General features: G+C 52.5%; 6 protein-coding genes across 6 annotated transcripts; 2 read left to right on the top strand and 4 right to left on the bottom strand.

The window, feature by feature from the left end:
- Positions 1-643: 643 nt before the first annotated feature.
- Positions 644-2,421, bottom strand: JN550_002145 (uncharacterized protein; the record flags this gene model as incomplete). The annotated part of the gene is made up of 3 exons (XM_049313408.1): positions 644-1,708; positions 1,763-2,081; positions 2,144-2,421. 3 exons carry the CDS (start codon positions 2,419-2,421, stop codon positions 644-646), a joined length of 1,662 nt encoding a protein of 553 aa, XP_049176206.1.
- A 2,742-nt stretch (positions 2,422-5,163) lies between these two features.
- JN550_002144 (uncharacterized protein) lies at positions 5,164-6,246 on the top strand (the record flags this gene model as incomplete). The annotated part of the gene is made up of 2 exons (XM_049313407.1): positions 5,164-5,831; positions 5,916-6,246. The coding sequence occupies 2 exons, from the start codon at positions 5,164-5,166 to the stop codon at positions 6,244-6,246; spliced, it is 999 nt and encodes a 332-aa protein (XP_049176205.1).
- Positions 6,247-8,687: 2,441 nt separating this feature from the next.
- Positions 8,688-9,491, bottom strand: JN550_002143 (uncharacterized protein; the record flags this gene model as incomplete). The annotated part of the gene is made up of 1 exon (XM_049313406.1): positions 8,688-9,491. The coding sequence occupies one exon, from the start codon at positions 9,489-9,491 to the stop codon at positions 8,688-8,690; it is 804 nt and encodes a 267-aa protein (XP_049176204.1).
- Positions 9,492-11,003: 1,512 nt separating this feature from the next.
- JN550_002142 (uncharacterized protein) lies at positions 11,004-12,570 on the bottom strand (the record flags this gene model as incomplete). The annotated part of the gene is made up of 2 exons (XM_049313405.1): positions 11,004-12,047; positions 12,118-12,570. The coding sequence occupies 2 exons, from the start codon at positions 12,568-12,570 to the stop codon at positions 11,004-11,006; spliced, it is 1,497 nt and encodes a 498-aa protein (XP_049176203.1).
- A 2,274-nt stretch (positions 12,571-14,844) lies between these two features.
- On the top strand, positions 14,845-15,795 carry JN550_002141 (uncharacterized protein; the record flags this gene model as incomplete). The annotated part of the gene is made up of 1 exon (XM_049313404.1): positions 14,845-15,795. One exon carries the CDS (start codon positions 14,845-14,847, stop codon positions 15,793-15,795), a length of 951 nt encoding a protein of 316 aa, XP_049176202.1.
- A 967-nt stretch (positions 15,796-16,762) lies between these two features.
- Positions 16,763-17,125, bottom strand: JN550_002140 (uncharacterized protein; the record flags this gene model as incomplete). Its single annotated transcript, XM_049313402.1, has 1 exon — positions 16,763-17,125. One exon carries the CDS (start codon positions 17,123-17,125, stop codon positions 16,763-16,765), a length of 363 nt encoding a protein of 120 aa, XP_049176201.1.
- Between the last annotated feature and the right edge of the window lie 1,793 nt (positions 17,126-18,918).

Below are 18,918 nucleotides of genomic sequence, written 5' to 3'. Positions count from 1 at the left end.
ATCGCTGAACGACGTTGGTGTACCGTCACTCGTAGGAAGCTTAAATGACCAACCCAGGAAGTAGGGTTCGAGCCTTAGCTCGGGATTGAAGTTAACTACTCATCGCTGCAAGTAGCTGTTATAGGCTGTGTTCATAAAATAGCTCTCCACGTTAAGTAATCTCTCCGATAAAATGGCTTTATATTACATTGACGACTGTACAATGAGGCTTGTGGCAGATAAAGAGAGGCTGACTGAGTTCGGTGCATTTATGTCTATTGACAAGCAGGAGCCTCGCTGCCCAATCAAGCCACACAAGTCAGAAGAATACATTCGCCCACAAACTCGTAAGGATGCTTACACCTATTCAAGTATCAAGGTAATTCATGACCAAATGATCATCAGAGTTGGGTGGGATACCTATCATCCTGCCTCATACGAGAGGTATGTTTCGTATATGGCTGTGGAAATTACAAGACGCAGTTGCGCACCGAGCGTTCCCATCGCATGCCTAAAGAGGTGCTAGCACACAACACACAGTAGTCTTATCGTTGATAGTCTTTGTTCAAAGCTCAGCTGCCTGTTTTCAGATATATCTGCATTGCTCTAACACGAGTTGAGTCTCACTTTCTCTGTAACTATGTCTGTCTCAAGTACCGGACTTTCAGACCTCGCGTTTGGCGCTAACGTTCTCTACCTGATCAGCGCCAGTTGCGATGTCTTCCTTCTCATTGTGCGCGATGTCACGTGCATCGGCATCATCGTTACCATGAAGACCAATCTTGTACCAAGGCAACTCAAACAACCTGTCCATGCTCTCCAACGACCGTCCAGATGTCTCGGGCACGGAGAACCAAACCCAGACTCCGCCAATGATGGTTACTACTGCGAAGAACCAGAAGGTACCATTAGGGCTGAATCCAACCGGCCTAGGAACCAACATATTGGGCACCGCACGGGAGTTACCGTATTGGTTGACAAAGTGCAACATCATAACCCATGATGTGGCCACAGCACGGATTCTCAGAGGGAACAACTCTGCTGTGAGCAGGTATTGCATGGAGTTCCAGCCGAGGGCCCAGCCAAAACCGGACACATAGATCATGGCAATGGCACCGCGACTGGGTCCATACTCGTTCGAAGGGAGCACATAGTGCTCGTCTACGCCCAATTCTGGAACCGCAGTAAGGAACCCAGCCACGTAAACCATTGCGATTGCCTGGAGGGTGATGCCGATCAACAGGGCCCGCTTCCTGCCGATAACATCGACTAGGAACAGAGCACAGATAATGGCAGCAACGAGCTTGACGATGCCAAATACGGCCGTTACTAGAAGCGACTCATTCTGACCAGTGATTCCGAGGATCTTGAACAGGTCAGGGGCGTACAATGTGATACTGCCGGCTCCGGACCACTGCGAAAGAAACTGGACCATAGAGCTTAGGTATAGTCTGTACAAGTTGCTTGGGATGAGGACCATCTCCTTGACGATACCAAAGAATCCAGTGCCCTTGGTTGCCTCGAGCTCTTCTTCGTGTGAGATCTGGATGTTGGTGATCTCTCTGACCACATAGGGGTCATCTGGTGACAGGTGACGGAGGCGGGCCATGACCTCAAGGGCTTGCTCTGGCTTGCCAGTCTTGATCAGGTATCTTGGGGACTCATACTGGAACCACGTCAAGATGAAAATAAGTCCCGCAAAGATAATGTGGATGCTGGTAGGGGCAAGCTGTGATGCACATTAGTATCGAGGCGCAGGTGTCTCTTCAGCATGGAAGCTTACCCATCGAACGTGAGTTGAGTCACCCAGGTTAAGCTGGGCGCCGTAGTTGGCGAAATACGCAAGCACAATACCGAGGTAGACGAATCCTGTGAAGATACAAGTACAAAGACCTCTAACGGATGCCGGAGCGATTTCCGCAATGTAAATCGGGCCGACGACAGGAGTCTGGCCAACTCCAAGTCCAGCAATGAAGCGTCCAGCATAGACGGCGCCGAGGCTACCGTTGTTTGCCATGAATATTGCAATGCCGACAATCCAGACCAGGCACAGCTCACGGGTTGCCCAAATACGGCCGATCTTGTCACAGATCAGGAAAGCACTACAGAATGTGTCAGCATGCCAGACTCGAATCAAACGGGCACGACAGGGCGTTGAGCATACAATAGTGCGCCGCCGACGGAACCAATCTGCACCATTGCGGAGACGTTGGCCTTGATGTTGGTCTTCTCTGAGTCGGTGTACTGGCTGTAGTGTATAGTGTTCTGGAAATCTTTGGAGTTGAATGCACCCGAGATCAAACCCTCATCGACACCTCGGGCTGCGCCGAGCAGGGCGAATGAAATGACGGCAAACCACAGTCGCCAGTTGAAGACGCCCTTGGGCTCGTCCAAGTCTTTCAACTTGAAGATGTTGACGGGCTTCTTAACGCCGCCAGCCATGGTGGGCAGAAATGAGGTCGCGCGGCTAGATTTGGAGTCTGAATCTGGGGTATAGACACCGGCACGACGCAGAAGTGACTCGAGGGACTGGTTCTAAGAGGCAGAGAACCCCATTCCGGGTCGTGTGGGATGCCAAAGACTTAAGTACTCGTCTACGAGTCGCTACAAATTGCGGATTACAAGCGGGCTCCTTGCTCCATGCACCAAACTCCGGCGCGAAATAGAGGCGATCAGACCCATTTCCGTCGTGCTTTTCCGCATTCTCGTCGCAGAGGACCCGACGTTGGGGGCCATGGCCTCGAACCAACGCTTCCCGCAGCCACCAACGTGGCGCCCAGCGCCGCCCAGCTCGCCCAGCCGGCTGGCCCAGAAGTTGCCAGGACGCGCCAGGACACCGTCACGAGAGCCCCAGCCGGGGTCCCCACCTCTCGGAAGGGGTGCAATCCATGGTGCCAAGCTGTTAGCATTTTTAGAGGCTGGCTGCAGCCAGTGAGAAGGGCCTCGTCGTAATTCAAGCACCCCCAAGACCCCCATAGCGTGAGGGGGAGAATAAGGGGCCCTTGGGAGCTGACGAAGGTGGCTCCCCGCTGCCAAGGGCCCAGAGATGAGGCGCGTTACCCCAAAGTGCCCAAGCTTCACCAAGCTTCGTGGGGAGAATGCTTCGTTGCACCGTTGGTGCTGCGGAGATGGCCCGACTTTTCGGCTGCTTCCCCACGGCGGTGAGGCAGGATTTGTTTGCTGGAACCTTGAACATGCGGGGGACCGGTTTAATCTCGGTGCTTCTTCACCCCAGTGACCCCCAACGTCCAGACTTCCCAGGTTGCCCGCCCAGGCGTCAGCCAAGCAGACCAAGATATATGTCAGACGAGAATTCTACACGAGTGGTCTGATGAGACAATGTCAGTACCGTAAACTTCCGCACAGTCGAGGATCAGCTCGGGTCACGATCCTCTGACATACTTAATCGCTCACTGAAAGGGGAGACACTGAAGGCTGGGACCAAATTCCACACGTCACATTCCAACTACCTAGGCACCAGACACGGCCGCTTGCCCAAGCAGCTCCATGTCAGCCAAACCCGGTGGCTGACGCGCCGCTTCTATCTGGCGGCTACTCTGGTTCGATGCCTACATCCCAAGAACACTCCTCGGCAGCTTGTCACCGTTGGAATCATAGACGAACTCATTAGCTCTGCAGCGAGCGGCGACGTGTCCAACCACCCCGCATGTTCTACACTTGGTGTCGCAGTTCTCGCTGATGTGCTTCCCAACCCGGCGGCATCGCTTGCATCGGACCTTGCAGTCCCGAGCAAGATGCTCGTCGCTCTCGCACACAAAGCAGTACTGGAAATACTTATCGTGCTGAGGGCACGTTTTCGCCAGATGGCCGTCCGTTGCCTTACAGATGTAGCACTGTCTGGGGGGCTTTTCTATCTTGCAGTCCTTGACAAAGTGGCCTAGCTCTGAGCACCTGTGGCAGCGGGGTCCAGCGTTGCCGCCAATGGTAACATGGCCGCCTCTCTTCCGGCCCACTCCGTTGTGGGCGGCGACCGCCGGGGTCTCTGGAGCGCTAGTGCTAGTAATCTTGGCAGGCATCGTGTGTTGGGTCTGGACTTGCTGTTCTGGTGCTTTGGTAGGTATCTAATTTTTATGTAATTGCTCGTGATATTCTGACACCAGCACAAGCGAAAGGGGGGCCGATATTTGTAGGTATGAGTCGGTCGTCTCATGCTTTGTTCCCGTGCAATTGTATTCGCATCAAAAGGAATCTCTTTGTATATTCCCCGCCACGATGTGTTGTAGCTCCAGAAGGATCCCTTTCAGGCTTTCAAGTTCCACATGGTGTGGAACTAAGCAAAGAAAGAAACTTGAAGATTATAGAGCAGAATGCTATTCTACCTCTTTACTTCACATTCTTTGGAGGCGATGGTCTCTTACTTCATCGGTACAATACTTTGTGTTCCTGACCGTAGATCGCATACAACCAGCGCTGTCAAAGCCAGCTCATTCGTATCAATCCTTCTTTTGCGATATACAGTAGCGCTGGCGAATGTAGTTCGGATCTGGAAAATACTACTTGGCAAAGACAGTCAGCCTGATCCTTGCTCGCCACGCTCGATTCATCCAGTAGCAGGAAGGTATACACACGAATAGGGAAGGTACTGTGCCGCGCGCCAAAGCCTAGAGTCAAAAACACTCGGCAACCCCAACTGTGTAAGACGACATTCTATATTACAAAACTAAAACTCAATTTGAACCGTTTCGTAACACTACCTTCATCATGAGAATTGGCAATCAATGTACTTGTTTCCCTAATTGTTCAGGAAAGTCGTGCCTTGGCAGCTTAAGTTACAGAGTTGCTATCTATGCATCTAAGTAAGTTAGGTAGGGAGCAGAGCGAACCCCCCCCCCCCCCCAAACCAATGAATTTGCGACTAGTCTCTAGCTCATCTAAGCTTAAGCACCTGAAGGCTGGCCCTGGCAGAACCCGCGCTCCGTTGTGTCAGTGCGTAATGCATGTATCTCGTATATCGGGTTTTCGGGGGTGACTTGCGGATCACCTCGGCATCACCCAGAAGACCAGGCCAGGCTTTGCAAATTCAATTGAGCACGCAACATCATACAATCTCCGAGATTGGCATCTCTCCACGAATTTAGAATCACAACGCGTCTGATCGCGATCCCAAACCCAAAACCACTGCCTAATTCATCGGAGCCAAGATCGAGAAATTTGTGGCAAAAAATGGCAACTCGGTTCGCGCTCAAGTGCGCCAAAGCATCTGCAGACACGATTGTCCTTCCAAACATATGCATTGGGACTTGGGCTTGGGGAGATAGTACGACATGGAACAACGCGTCCTCATCAGCACGCGAGCAGCTTGATGGAGCTTGGGCCAGCATGCAGAATCATGGCCTAACCTTTGTTGACACGGCCGAAGTCTACGGCAGGGGCGAGTCGGAACGCATCATCGGGTCACTCCGAGGCTCCAGCCCAGAGGACTACAAGACCAAGCTCATCATCGCAAGCAAGTACTTGCCCATACCCTTCCCGCCATGGAAGCTGTTCATGCCTAGCGGCGTGGTCAAGAGCTGCCAGCAGAGCCTGGAGAGGCTAGGGCTCACGCAGATGGACCTATATCAGATCCACGGGCCAGTCCATTTCCTGAATTCGATTGACTCTATTGCTGGTGGACTGGCCAAGTGCGTAGAACTTGGGCTGACGCGCGCTGTGGGCGTGAGCAACTACAGTCGAGATGAAATGATCCAGATGGATGAGGCGCTCAAGAAACGGGGATTGCGCCTCGCCAGCAACCAGGTTGAATTTTCTCTCCTTCGCACCTTGCCGGAGAAGGGTGGCTTGCTGGAGGAGTGCAAGAGTAGAGGCATTGTGATGATGGCATACAGCCCCCTGTGAGTACTTTTCCCATATGTCATCTTATCCATGTGGGCCCCATTTTCGGTGGCTGAGATTGATGTACTAACCTGTGACTTCAGAGGGATGGGTCGCCTTACAGGCAAATACACGGCCGAGAATCCACCTCCATCGGCCCGAAGGTTCAGCAACTACCCAATGGAGCAGCTCAGCCCGCTGCTGGATGTTCTACACAAGGTCGCTGCGACGCACGGCGTCAAACCAAGTGCTGTTGCCTTGAAATGGGTCATCCAGAAAGGAGCCATCCCTCTTGGGGGTGTGAAGAACGCCACTCAGGCAGACGAGAACGCACGAGCCGCAAGCGAGGACTGGCTTCTTTCAGAAGAGGAGATGAACGAACTCGAGAAACATTCCATCGTTGGCAAGACAAGTTGGGTGTGGCAACATGGCTGAATGCCTCATCCATAAGTTCTGATTTCATACTGTAGAGACCGTACATACAGATATCTTATCATACGTTATATGTACACGAGTGGATTTTATTATATAAATTTATTTATACCGTTGATTGAGCGACGTCCGAGAACACTCAAATTCTGCCATTGAACGAGGAAACCTAAGTTGGTTTCATAGCTAACCCATCAATGAGATTCAGCTCAACTAGAGATACGAGAGCTTGTCAATAATTAGCGGAATTTAATATCACAATGTACATCCTAGTGTCACAAAAGGGAGTACTATCTCGATCTGCAGCTCTCTTTGACTTTCAGATTAGAGATTCATACTGGTAATCCCATTCATAAGAGCGAAGTTGGTGGCGATGTTGTCAGCAAGACTTGCATTAACAACCGCGTCGTGAGCTAGGATTCGCATTCTCTATTTAAGATAAGCACCTGCAGCACGCATTACTTGAGTATGCTTTTTCTATCATTAAAAGGGACCACAGTGACCACAAAGTTACTGATACTTAGTATAGATGCAGCGGGATGCCCCATGCACGGGTTGCCGGGGTGGCCCTTTAAGTGGATGTTGGCAAGTATTCTCTCTATTCGAGCGTCGTGCTCCGCCATTTGATTTAGGTTTCACCAGATTGGCATGTTCCTCGTTATCGTCCCCAACCAATATTACGTTAGGCTGCTTCCCAAGGAGAGGAGTGCGAAGCTACGCTCCAAGTCAACTTTCTATCCTGACTGTATGGGGACGATACCGAGGTGATCTTTGCATCGGACAGTCGTGCTGATAATCATGACATCTTAAAAAAAGTATTTCTTAACGCTCTTTCCACTTACCGCTCCTTTCCACCACTCGCTCTTTCCGTCACTTGCCCTTTCCGTCTCTGTTCGTCTAACGCTCCTTATACTTAATAACTTCATTTTATTTAATACTTATATTTATAACTTAAACGTTATGATGGTAGTAATGCCCACTTTTATTCTTTTTTAAGTATTTTTTAAATTGTTTTAAATGAAACCTCTTTCAGACCAACTTACTTAAGTACACAATTGTCAGCGCCATCATGTTTTATAAGAGTTTTGTCGGAAGCATTCATGTTACAGCAGCAACCATGACCTTGCACACTTAAGGGTTTCGATGCAGCATGCGATGGCTCGGGCAAGGAGTGGAAAGTGCAATCAGGGTAGAGAAATACAGATATCACAATGTCTCTATAGAAGGGGTTCCGTATACAGAGAGACGGCAAGCGTTAGCATAGGGACCAGCATAGTCTATCAAAGACCTATCCTAGTAGCCAACCACTATGGTGTGATTTCTTCGGGTACCACACTAATTCACAGATCACTCTACAGTGTATCTAGAAGTCGTGTGACGATCCAAATATATAGACTGCGAAGGTAGCCCATCGCCGCAGGAGAACATTTTCAATGTTCGTCTTTAAGAAAGGCCGGCCCCTGCCTGGGAGACACAGCCGACGGGGACAGCTGGTATGAAGCACACCTCGTACAGCTGGACAAAAGCTGTATCGGTCGAGCCAAAATGAATCAGCTTGATTCACTGACTTCGTTCAGCAGGTGTCCTTTGACGTATGCCGCATGGAACGTTTAGTAGTGTACATACAGTACTTGAGTACCTACATACCTACACCTATCGGCAAATCTCCGGGGCATGTTCCAGGTGCACAGAGACCCACTTAGTTGGTAGCTTTGTAAGAGATAATAAAGGTGCGTCTTTCAACAACCAATCATAAGCTTGGTTAGCCTCTCAGGGCGCTTTGACGGAGTGGTTAACGTGATGCCCTGCTATCTCGCTTCCGCGAAGCTTAGGCATTTCCTTCGGGAGCGTGTGTTCGAATCACACAGGCGTCGGCTTTTTGGCGCTCTCTACGGCCTGTAGAGTTATTTTCTTTTCCTTTTTTGGGTATCAAATGTCTTGGGCTAGTGATGTAGATGCGGCACGCATTGTGGGTTACGTAGTTGGGTGGTGTTTTGGTTGATGGAAGACTCTCGGGACATTGGTGGACGTCATGATGCTGTGGTGGGGCACGACAGAACCATGAATTAAATGTGCTACATTTGCACGTTGGAAAAGGTATTCAAAGCACGTCTTGGTCGATTCTTTTGTCGCAATTGCATGGGTAGTTGCGAAAGGCGAAAGTCGTGACCATCGCTTAGTTGAGACTATGTCCAACCGTACCCGAACCACGAAGCTTGTGGAGGGGTTAGGTATACCGGCTATGGCAGACTGTGTCACAGGGGGGTTGATATAACTGTTGCGTACTGTACTATATTCAGCAGCGAGATAGCCAACTAGGACTACGTGGTATCTATGCTCCATAAATCAGAAGGAGCCTGCGTGGCAAGAACTGCCTGCCAGAACCATTATTACCCGTTACGCCCAAGAACCAAATACCCATCATTTCGTCATGCATAATTTAGAAATCACCAGCCTCCGTGGTGGCCTCCGTGATGTCCACCGTGGTGACCCCCGTGGTGTCCGTGATGTCCATACCCATGGTCGTGCCCATGGTGGCCATGGTGGCCGTGGTGTCCTCCGTGGTGTCCTCCATGGTGGCCTCCATGGTGGCCATGCGAGTGGCCACTGGACCCGCTCATGAAGGAGCTGACACTCCCCAGCAGGCCGCCCGAGTGGTGCGACGATCCTCCATGGTGTCCGTACGGATCATGATGGCCATGGCCGTGCGAGTGCTTCCCGGAGAGCTTGCTCGAGATGACGTTCGCCGCAACCGCCCCGGCCGCTCCCCCGAGGAACGAGTTCAGCTTTCCCTTGCCGCCGAGCTTGCGTCCCAGGAGCGCGCCCGCACCGCCGCCGATCAGCGTCGAACCCAGGCCCCTCTCGCCGTCCTGCTGCTGCGCGTTGGGATCGTTGGGGTCTCGGTACTGCTGGTGCTGTTGCTGCTGCTGCGCGTAGGGGTCGGCCGAGTGGGGCCGCGGGTACGGCGAGCCTTGGGCGCTGCTGGGTCGCGAGCCGTCGTAGGCGGGCGGGTAGTCTGAGTGGGCCGACCCCGGGCGGGCGTACTGGGGCTGCTGGGGGTAAGGGGCGAGGTGACCCGAGGCCTGGGGTGCTGGGCTGTACGTGGGCTGGCTCGGGTAAGGCGACGGCGAGGGTGCGTATTGTGGTTGTTGCGGCGGTCGGCCTTGAGCGTACTGCTGTTGCTGGGGGTAAGGCGAGTGGCCGCCGTGGCCGCCGCTGCCGGAAGTGCCGTAGTAGTCTGCTGCTGACATGTTGTCTGCTCGATAAGGTGGCTGTTACGCTGCTCTAGGGAGCAGAAAAGAAAGATGGGAGGATTGCAGGTCAGATTTGACGCTCACTCCTCATGAGAAATAGGATTTGTTCGTCTTTGTAGGTTGTGACAGTCACCAGGTCGCAATGTCAAGTGACTGGCTGGTGTGGATACGGAAAGGCAAGATCACGGGAGCCGTACCAAGAAGGAGCGAAAGGATAGCAGGCGACCTTTTAATATTAATACTAAGCCCTACTCACCTCGACCTAGTAATCACCCGCAGCACGCGGGATACGCGTACATGTATGCTAAGCAGCTTTGCCCCAGGACTTACGCAGGCTTGTGGAGAGAGGCGAAGCTTAGTAGCGGCAGACAGGCCGCCGCCGTTTGTGGGAGTGTCGCACCGGGTTAAGGGAGACCCGACCTCGCAGGCGGTGGATTTGGGACCACGACGCACGGCGCCAATGGGAACAAGCCCCAGGTGACCGGATTCAGTTGGGCTTGCAGATGCGCGTCTTCTCCTAGGCGTTGGCAATACGCTGAAACCGCAGTGTTGCCCAACGACTGGACCCGGAGGTGTGGCTGTGGCGGGGCTATGGCGAGCGACTCTGCAAGCCTGCAAGCCCGCAAGGCCCGGCGCTCCCGTTGGCCTTCGCTCACCGCCGACGTGGTAGGGAGATAAGTCGGGCTCGGCTACGGATGGTAAAAGAAGACCCCGAAGAGACCAGCCACCTGGACAGATTCTCGTTTCATGAACGAGTGGGGTTAAGCCGTTGCCGCGATCCAGTTGTGTAGGTACCGGATGTTGACTGTTGTGACTCGTGAAGGGAAAAGCAAACAAAGGCGACGGCGAACAAGCATGATCCCCGTGTGACAATGGGCGCTAGTGTCAGTCGTTTATCACAGCCCCTGCCCCCCAGTTGCCCGGGGACCCTGACCGTGGTCAACGAAACGTGACCAACATCAAGAGTATGGACAGCCCGAGCTGAAACGACAACTGCTAGTTCGGACCCTTAGACATGGGAACAAGCTATACTGTGCAGTGTACGTCACCGGGGACGCTCTCTGTGGGGTTTACGTTGCGTTGCATGCAGATGGGACGGGCCGACGGGAAAGCAATCCATTCCAAGCAAGGGATCTCTCACGCTATCTCTCTGCTGCGGCTTTTGATCCTTATATACCTAGGTAAATATGTGTAAATATATATATAGATGAGGGGCCAATGTGAAGTACATTCCCCAGTATCTGCCCCTTCTGTGCGGGCCCTATCATGAATGGTCGTCAGATGCCTTCCAAATATGCAATTCCAACTCCTAGATCGCAACTTCTGTGGTCCCAAACTCCTGGATATAAGAATCTTGATGCGTCGTAATCGTAAATCCCAAGTTGTTGCTACGCCCTCGTATTTCGGGGGCGCAAATAGTATATACGCGACATCTCTCAGTCGCATGCATCTGAACAGGATGTTGTTCGGCCAAAGCAATGGAAAGGGCTGAGCTGGTAGCTTTGCCCCTCAAACTCCAACTCCGGCACCTTCCCTCCGTCGATCTCGTGGGAGAGATATCTCGCCCTCGGAATCCGAGCTGTCGTCTGCAGCTACCCGATCTAGCATGCGCTCGATGTCGTCGTCCTGCAGTTGCGGCCTCGGCTGGGAAGACCCTCCCAGTCCAGCCGACACGGCGATGGAAGGCCTCGAACCGCCGATGGTCTTTCTGCGTGGCGTGCCACGCGGGGAGCCGTCTACATCCATGTAACTGGCATTGCTGGGCGATTTTTCGAACCCCACGCGCTTGCCAGTAGAGGCGTGAGCTTGGTGCCGTCCGGTCGGAAGCTGTTTCCGATTCTGGCTGCCATGAGGCCCCGGCCCCAATCTAGAGGTCGGCAGAGCCGTCCGTTGAGGTTGAGAACTCGACGGCAGGCTGCTGGGCTGCGATGATGGGAACGTATGTTTCAAGTTAGCCGAGTTTCCAGGGCTGCTCATGAAGATGAGGGTTTCTAGTGCCTCCTGTTCCCTGACGTTCTGGTGTGGAGAATACAGGATAGGATCGACCTGTGGCGTCCTGATACTTGTGGTCCCCGGTGTACTCTGAAGAGGACTTGGCTGAGCTGGCGTATGTGGTGAAGCTTGTTGCGAGAGGTAAGTAGGAGTATACCTAGCATTGGAATTGCGGCGTGGGTTAATTTGTCCGGGTCTGCCAGGTTGGATTGCAGCTGGTGGGGCCAGCATAGGGACTTGGGAGGTGGGTGGTGAAGCGGAATGGTGCTGAGGCTTGTTGCTGCTGTTGTTCTCCCTCCAGAAGGACTCGTACGTCCGTCCCTGCGGCGCCTGCTGGCTTATAGGGCTTATGCCAGCACTTGATGCCCCCTGACGCATACCCGTGAGCACCACCCGCGGACTTGCAGAAGTTCCATGTCGACCATGCACCGTGGACGTGCTCGAGGTAGGGGAAGCAACGTGCGATGCCAACGACTCAACCTCGTCGATAGAGTGACTTTGCCAGCCGTTGTTTACCTTCATCATGGCGTACGACAGCTTGGTCTTGAGCTCTGCGGAGAGCTATGAGTGTGTGCATTAGTCATCGTCTAGATCAACTACAATCGCGACAGGCGGTTACAAGTAAACATACCTCTCCGATACGGCTTCCCGCGGTGGAAGCAACGCTCACGGTGCTAGTATTCCTGGAGTGGCCCTGCATCCGGACTGGCGACGTACTGGAGCTGTCTCTAGTATGTTTCACCGCACCATCTGCCATCCGCTTCCTCGACTGGCCAGCGTCGGCCATCTTCTCCTGTGCGGCAGCTAGCTGTGATAGCTGGAGGAGCTGGGACTCCTGGCTGGACGCGTTGCCGTTGCCCGGCGCGGCGACGCTGCTGGCACCGCTGTCGCTGTCCGGGGGTGTGAAGACGCGATCACTGTCGTGTGTTGCCGTCGTGTCCTGCGAATCGTCATTGCTGGAGTAGTTGAGCTGCTGGGTGTGGCTGCCGGGGGCCTTCTTATTCTGCGCAAGACTTCCGGGCTCGCGCGCGCCGTTCGGCCTCGCTACCGCCGTCTCGTAGCCATTGTCGTTGACGGGCAACATAGCGACAGTGCTACTGGGAAGCGAGGACTAGAGGATCGGAGGAGGCAGCTTGGGCAAGCGGGAGGTCGTCGTGTCGTCGACCAAGCGTTGTGCCCTCCGCAGTGCAATGGTAGCAATAGCGCGCGCACGTCTCGCCGGTCGCCAGTCCAAGCGGTCGTTGCCGTGTAATGGTCCCAAGAGCCCCGTCTGCGATGCGATGGCGGTACTGTCTCGCGAGTCCTTGGCCGAAAGCCGTTGCAGCTTGCACCAGCTGATACGGAAGATGTTCGCTGCACAGTACACTGCAGCGGCGTCGGCTTGCGCTGCCAAATGCGGCTTTTCCCTCTTTGTGCGAGACACGCCAACACGCGTCGGTGGGCGGGAACTTAACTTGGCCGAGTCGAGAACCCAATTGCCGTCAGCTCAGCAAGCACACGCATGCATGCACGCAGAATGGGGAGCGAAAGAGCAAAGACGTGCCAGGCCAAGTCCGAGTCCGAGTCTGCGTCTGCGTCTGCGTCTGAGTCGGAGTCGGGATAGGATCAGGACCAGGACGAGAACATGATAGTCATCCGGCTAGTTAGTTGCCTGCTACTTCCAAGGAACGCGACGGATCGACCGTGTCAGTGTCGGTGTCAAGCGGGATGCGAGATTGTGACGGGGTCACATACAGGCTTACAGGCTACAGCGTGCCCAGGTGCTGCTGGCTTGGGCTGCCTGGCTAAAGGATGGGCACAGAGTCATGGGAGCAAACCCCCCTCCCCCCTGCGGATCAGATTACTGAGCCCCCGGAGCGATGACTTTGGGGGCAATAAGCCTGCGTTGTGGTGTACGCGGTCCCCCAGCCCAGAGTCGCGACGCCTCCACCTATCGCCTCCAAATTAGGCCCAATGTCGACGTGCTAGGGGGCTCCCTAGTTGCTTGGCCTTCGCGTGCCGCAGCGCCATTTTCCTGTGGGTCCTGGGGCCTTTTTTTTTTCTCTTTTCCTTTCCCTTCCTGGTCACGCTGTTGACGCATGGGTGCCCTCATACGGGGATTGGGGCGACCACCTAGGGACTACTAGAAGCTCGTTTTACCCTGTCCTACGTGAGCTTTCTTCGTCCTCGTCGACCGCATGTAACGCAATTGTCGTGTCAAATCTACCGACTTGACCACAGCCTCTATCAACCTGCAGGTGGCATGGTGGACAGGTGCTAACGCCCCCATCGCGGGGCACCACCAAAAAACAACCTTGGAACCCAGTGGCCCCAACGGTGCGCAGGGCGCTCTGGCCACTCAAAACACGAGATCACGTGTACCCCAAGAGAGAGAGCCAGCCCTCAAATGACACTACTCAGGAATCCACATGGTCGCTGTTATCAATGCGAAGCTGTAAAAGATCTCATCCCTAAAAGAACATTCATATCACATGTGCGCATCCAAGTAATGTCTAGCTGGGCATTGTAGCCAGCGCTTTGGCGAATTAGCAATTCAGACAATCGGGCCACTTTCTTCCCAGAAGTGCCACCCGTCCGTGATATGATTCTTATTTCTGATTCAGGTATATTTTTCGTATGGGCATTCGTCGATAGGCTGGAAACCAGGGGTATTAATGCCATATATTCGCGGCTCCGAATTCATCACGGACAATATACCCCAAGGATCAGTAGATCGCATCTAGTGGATTGTATCCTGCTGTGGTACTTTCAATCTCACACTGGTGATGATCAAATTTGTTGCCCGCCCATGGAAGTTGGATTGGCCATGACCTGAATGCTGGAAAGGTATACCGTGCCTGGCAGCATTGTGGCCCTGACCTCAGTTGCTGACGCAACGTGAACACAGTTGTAAGATGACTACATAATTCTGGCGCAGAAGAGGTCCAGACTTCAAACACCACACCGTTTCTACCGGCAAGCAAAGGTCTAAGAACTCAATATTATTGATTATACTATGCGCCCAGGATCGATTCTTCCAACACACCACTCCCGTTGAAGTTTATCGAAGAGCAGGATGGACAATCGAGGAACTTTGGCCCGTTTCCGTTTACATTCGTAGACAATGTTCGATAAATGAGAAGATTTTATACTTCCGATAGAGCCATTGTTCCTGTGCCTGCCCCACCATCTTTCTCCGATACCATTATGAGAACCGGGATCTTTAGTGTGAGGAGTCCATAAGACAGATATTCAATATCAACCAACCTCGTCTGCTACTTTCACATCCTCTTGATTGATTAATTGCAATATCTTACTACAATACGACCCCATTGCAATATCCCGAGAGGCGTACCAACAGCAGTTGCCTTCCGTCGAGATGTCTTTCAACGACATAATACCTCACTCGGCCAATGCCGATCTGTTGGTAGAGTTGCAAACTGACTTGCTTCGTCAGCCTAAGGAGCAGTCCCGGAATTCGGTCTCAGTCACAAATGCACCACCCTTAAATCCAAGCACCAAGATATCTGTACCAAACGGACCAACACCATATACTCCCACGATACACCCAACGGAGGACGCAAGAAGCACTACTAATAACCCTAGCCATGGGGCTGAGGCGACGCTTGTCCACGATGTTGAAACCCCCCCTCAAAACCTATGGCGGGGGAATCTGGTGGCTCACCCAAGTCTCTGGGCTGTGTGGGTTAGTCCGATTGTTCTTCACAACAGCCCTACGGCCCTGGATCTAGCTAACAACAATCAGAACTCAATACGACCTCTTGATATCTCGACTACAACCACTATCAACCCTGGATACCAGGCCTGCTCGATCAGATACCAACCGATCGCTCCACAAAACTGGCTAGCAACCTCGTACCTCATGAGGCCGTGGTATGGGATTGAGCACCCTGCCAACTTGGACAGGGAAGTGGCCAGCCAGAAAGCCGAGCTAACCTACGAGATCCTGAGATTCCATCTGCCGAAACTGCGTGCCATGGAAAATGTGGGAGAGGCAAAAACCAGCGCCTTTTGCGCTTGGGCGGCCGGAAGAGCGGTGCGGCCGGACCATGTACCCCGACGGTGGCTCCAGGTCGAGATCCGTAGAATACTAGACCGAGAGTGGCAGTCCCGGTGGTTTTGTCAGATAACTGGCAAAGCCCTGGTGTTTGTCAATGACCTTACAGGCTACCGGCCCAAGAATCAGGCCCGTGAATTTACGTCGTGGATGAAGGGTCGCAGAATGCAAATACAGCAAGTCAGGGACGAGGAACAGGCGAGGAAGCGACAGGAAGTCCAGGCAAGCCAGCAAGCGTCTGTGAAAGACTAACACCTTTTCAAGGGTTGGAGAGTCAAGACTCGTACCAGCATTTGAAAAGCGTATTAGTTTGGAAGCTAGCCACAGCATTGAATTATTGATGGTACAAGTTGCGCACACTTAATTTTGAAGTGTGCGATATGCATTACAACTGTTGCGGAACGTTGATATTCTTATGTTTCTATACCACAGAATGCTCTAAGCACGCGGCTCATATATACCGCAGAATGAGTGAGGTAGAGATCTAACAGATCCAAATTGTCATGCTAACCAAAATAGCGGACTTTCCATGCTGATAGGTTCCTAGCCTTAGATAGATCAGAGCGATCAACCCTAATTGACCTTGTGCCATTCTCAAAGACGGTCGGAGAAGATTTCAGTGAAGTGCATGTCACTATCATCAACAGTGAAGATGCACGTGCAATTGTCGTTCTTGACATCTATCAAGTATACTAATAGACCACCTTTCATGCCAGTCAGTTGACCTCGCACTTAGAAAGGGAGTTCCAACGATGAGCCTGACTATCGCGTTGTACTTTAGGATGTTCGAGAGTCAATGCAAAACTGAGACCCCTACGAAGTACTTGCCACCAGATGCAGGAGCCTCTGTCAAACCTGCAACATTGCATGATTGAGCTTCTCTCTAAGACGGAATACCAAATCTCACGCCAGCACATAGAACAGTCTTTGGGGGTCAAGCTCCTTCCAGCCGACGCTAACAGGATATCTCAACCAAGAAAGGCCCAGCTTCTTCCAAATCACAATCGTTCCCCCAACGTTTGTCTGAAGGAAAAAGAAAGGCTCAAAAAGATGTAGTTTGGGCGGAGTTACTTCCAGCGTAGTACCTGGTGTGTTCGTTTCCTGCAGGTCCTGCAGGAACTTGGTCACCTTCAACTCCCTCCAGCGAGTGTCTCAGGCCATCCAAGCCCCCAATGAGCTTATCACGTACTTAGTAGTTCGCAGTTCTTCCGTCTCGCTCCTATGTCGGTATAGAAAACCCAGACGCCTGCAGGGCAAGACACAAGACGACAAATACTATGGCAAACATGCTGGGGTTGGTCCTCCCCCGTGCAGCGCTGGTGTTGGTGTTGCACTGTGCAGAAATGAGCTTGAACTCCTCGGCGTGCTGCACAATACACGTTTCGCAACTGTTGCCATCACAAGTACACTTGGAGTGCTCGAAGCCGGAAGGTGACGCTTTGGAACAGCACGGCTGAAAGATGTTGGCCGTGATGTTCTCTCGCTCCAGCCCCGTGAGAAGGGAGCACGTGCCTGGTGACGGAGTTGGAAGAATGGGCTCGGAGTGGTTGTAGAGGCCACTTGTGTTGGCGAAGCTGTTCATGATGGCTAGGGATTGCGGCTGCAAGGGTTCGCTACTGAAGTACTGCTCGTTATTCTTTGTCACTGATTAGCCGGTCTTCATATTTATGGACACTTCCCCCGGAGAACGTATATTCCTTGGAATTTTCACGATACAAACCCGTACCGCAATGACGCAATGATCGGTGAGGCACAGCAACTCGAAGGAGCTTAGATACGCCGCCAAGCGCTCGTGAAGGAGCCGCCAAGTCGTCAATGTTTGCTCGATTGGGATATTGTCGTTCGCGCTACCCCACCGAAGGAGCCCATTGTATTGTGATTGGGTGCAGCTGTGCCAACCCCATGATTGCGCCCAAATAGATGGCTGAATGTGAGCAACGGGCAAATCTGACTGCACGGCTCTGCAACCTGATATTTGTAGAGTGTTGTCATAATCGTAGATCAAATATATACGCGTGTCTTATCCAGGAACAAAAGATTCAGTGTTCTGATACCCAGATGAGCCTCTCGAGCTGAGCAGCGGTCGCGTAGGTGTTGCTCATCCTAAATTGGATACTCATTACCAATCAGCCCAGGAAATAAATCGCCAGTTATCTACAGGTATATTGACCAACAGCTTGGCAGTCGCTAAACCTTCAGAGTGGATGGAGCGGTAGAAAGAAGACTGTAGAGGATAACGAACGATGTACGCCACGCGGCCGCGTCTCAAGTCTCATGGAAGCCCGAGTTCCACAAATTCCGCCTAATCTAGCAACCACAAAGTGCTTCGGAGAGACGCCAGTACTAACCCTGGCCGCCAAGGCGATTTTGCTGAACTGAAAGTCAGGCCTTGGATTCAACATTAAATGTCATCCGCGTTACTTGCCAGCCCTATCATCTAGCAATCGATCACAGGAGACATATAAAGCTGCTTGTGAAGAAGGAGGTTAATTTGATATGACGAAGCAGATACACTCAGTACAAGCTCACTTATTGCCCGGTACACATTTGTACTGGTCCTTCATTTTCCCTCTTTGACCATCGCTGCTGTTCATTGAATTTAATTGTTGCTGACTTTGAGCTACTTACCCAAATCACCGAGGACCCCCTGCAACGGCATCACCAATGCCAAGATCGCTGGCAGACCTCCGGTCTTCGTCATCACCAAGCCGGCCCGGGGCTCGGCGCTGCTTTCTACATGCGGGGTGCGTGGCATATCGCAGACTTGGAACTTGTTTGCGAGGGCATCAGCAGCCACTTAGTCAGTATCTCATCCGAAATGAGAGTTACTCGCGGAGAAACTTGCAACAACTCCTCATGCTCAACAATAACCGGTGTAGAATGTGCTGCTGGTATTTGGATTGGAATAGCAACGCCACTTGCTCGCTTCCCACATCCATGGATCCTTTAAGTATGGTTCATCTGTACGAACTCTGGAGTGCCATTCAGTCTCAGCCCTATGTGATGTTCATGCACATCTGGCTCGGCTCTCGTCAGAATTTAGAGTGAACCGACAGGCGGCTCTTAGTGGTTGCACAGGCTTGTAGGTCACGACCCTGGGTTCCCAGGATCCAAGTGGATCACTCATCACATCTGACCTGGATCATATGCGGCCCTTCTGCTGTGTTACCATACTTGACTTCTCGGCATGAATCCCGAAGTGTCGCCTGTTCTGACCTAGCCAACCTATGTCTATTAGTGCATGTCCTGACTTGGTTGCGCGCAAGTTTAAGAAGTTAGTAATCGGAGTGTGGTAAACAGTTGGATCCAACTTCTCGAGGCTGAATGACTGCAAGGTGGAGTGCCTATCGCTGGCGAAGGCCAAAGCGAACAGAA

This window comes from Neoarthrinium moseri (genome assembly GCF_022829205.1).
Source record: "Neoarthrinium moseri strain CBS 164.80 chromosome Unknown scaffold4_Wmoseri_CBS_16480, whole genome shotgun sequence".
In the NCBI taxonomy this organism is placed as follows: domain Eukaryota; kingdom Fungi; phylum Ascomycota; class Sordariomycetes; order Amphisphaeriales; family Apiosporaceae; genus Neoarthrinium; species Neoarthrinium moseri.
Note: the sequence above shows the minus strand (reverse complement) of the source record. Positions and strands in the feature narration are given on the sequence as shown.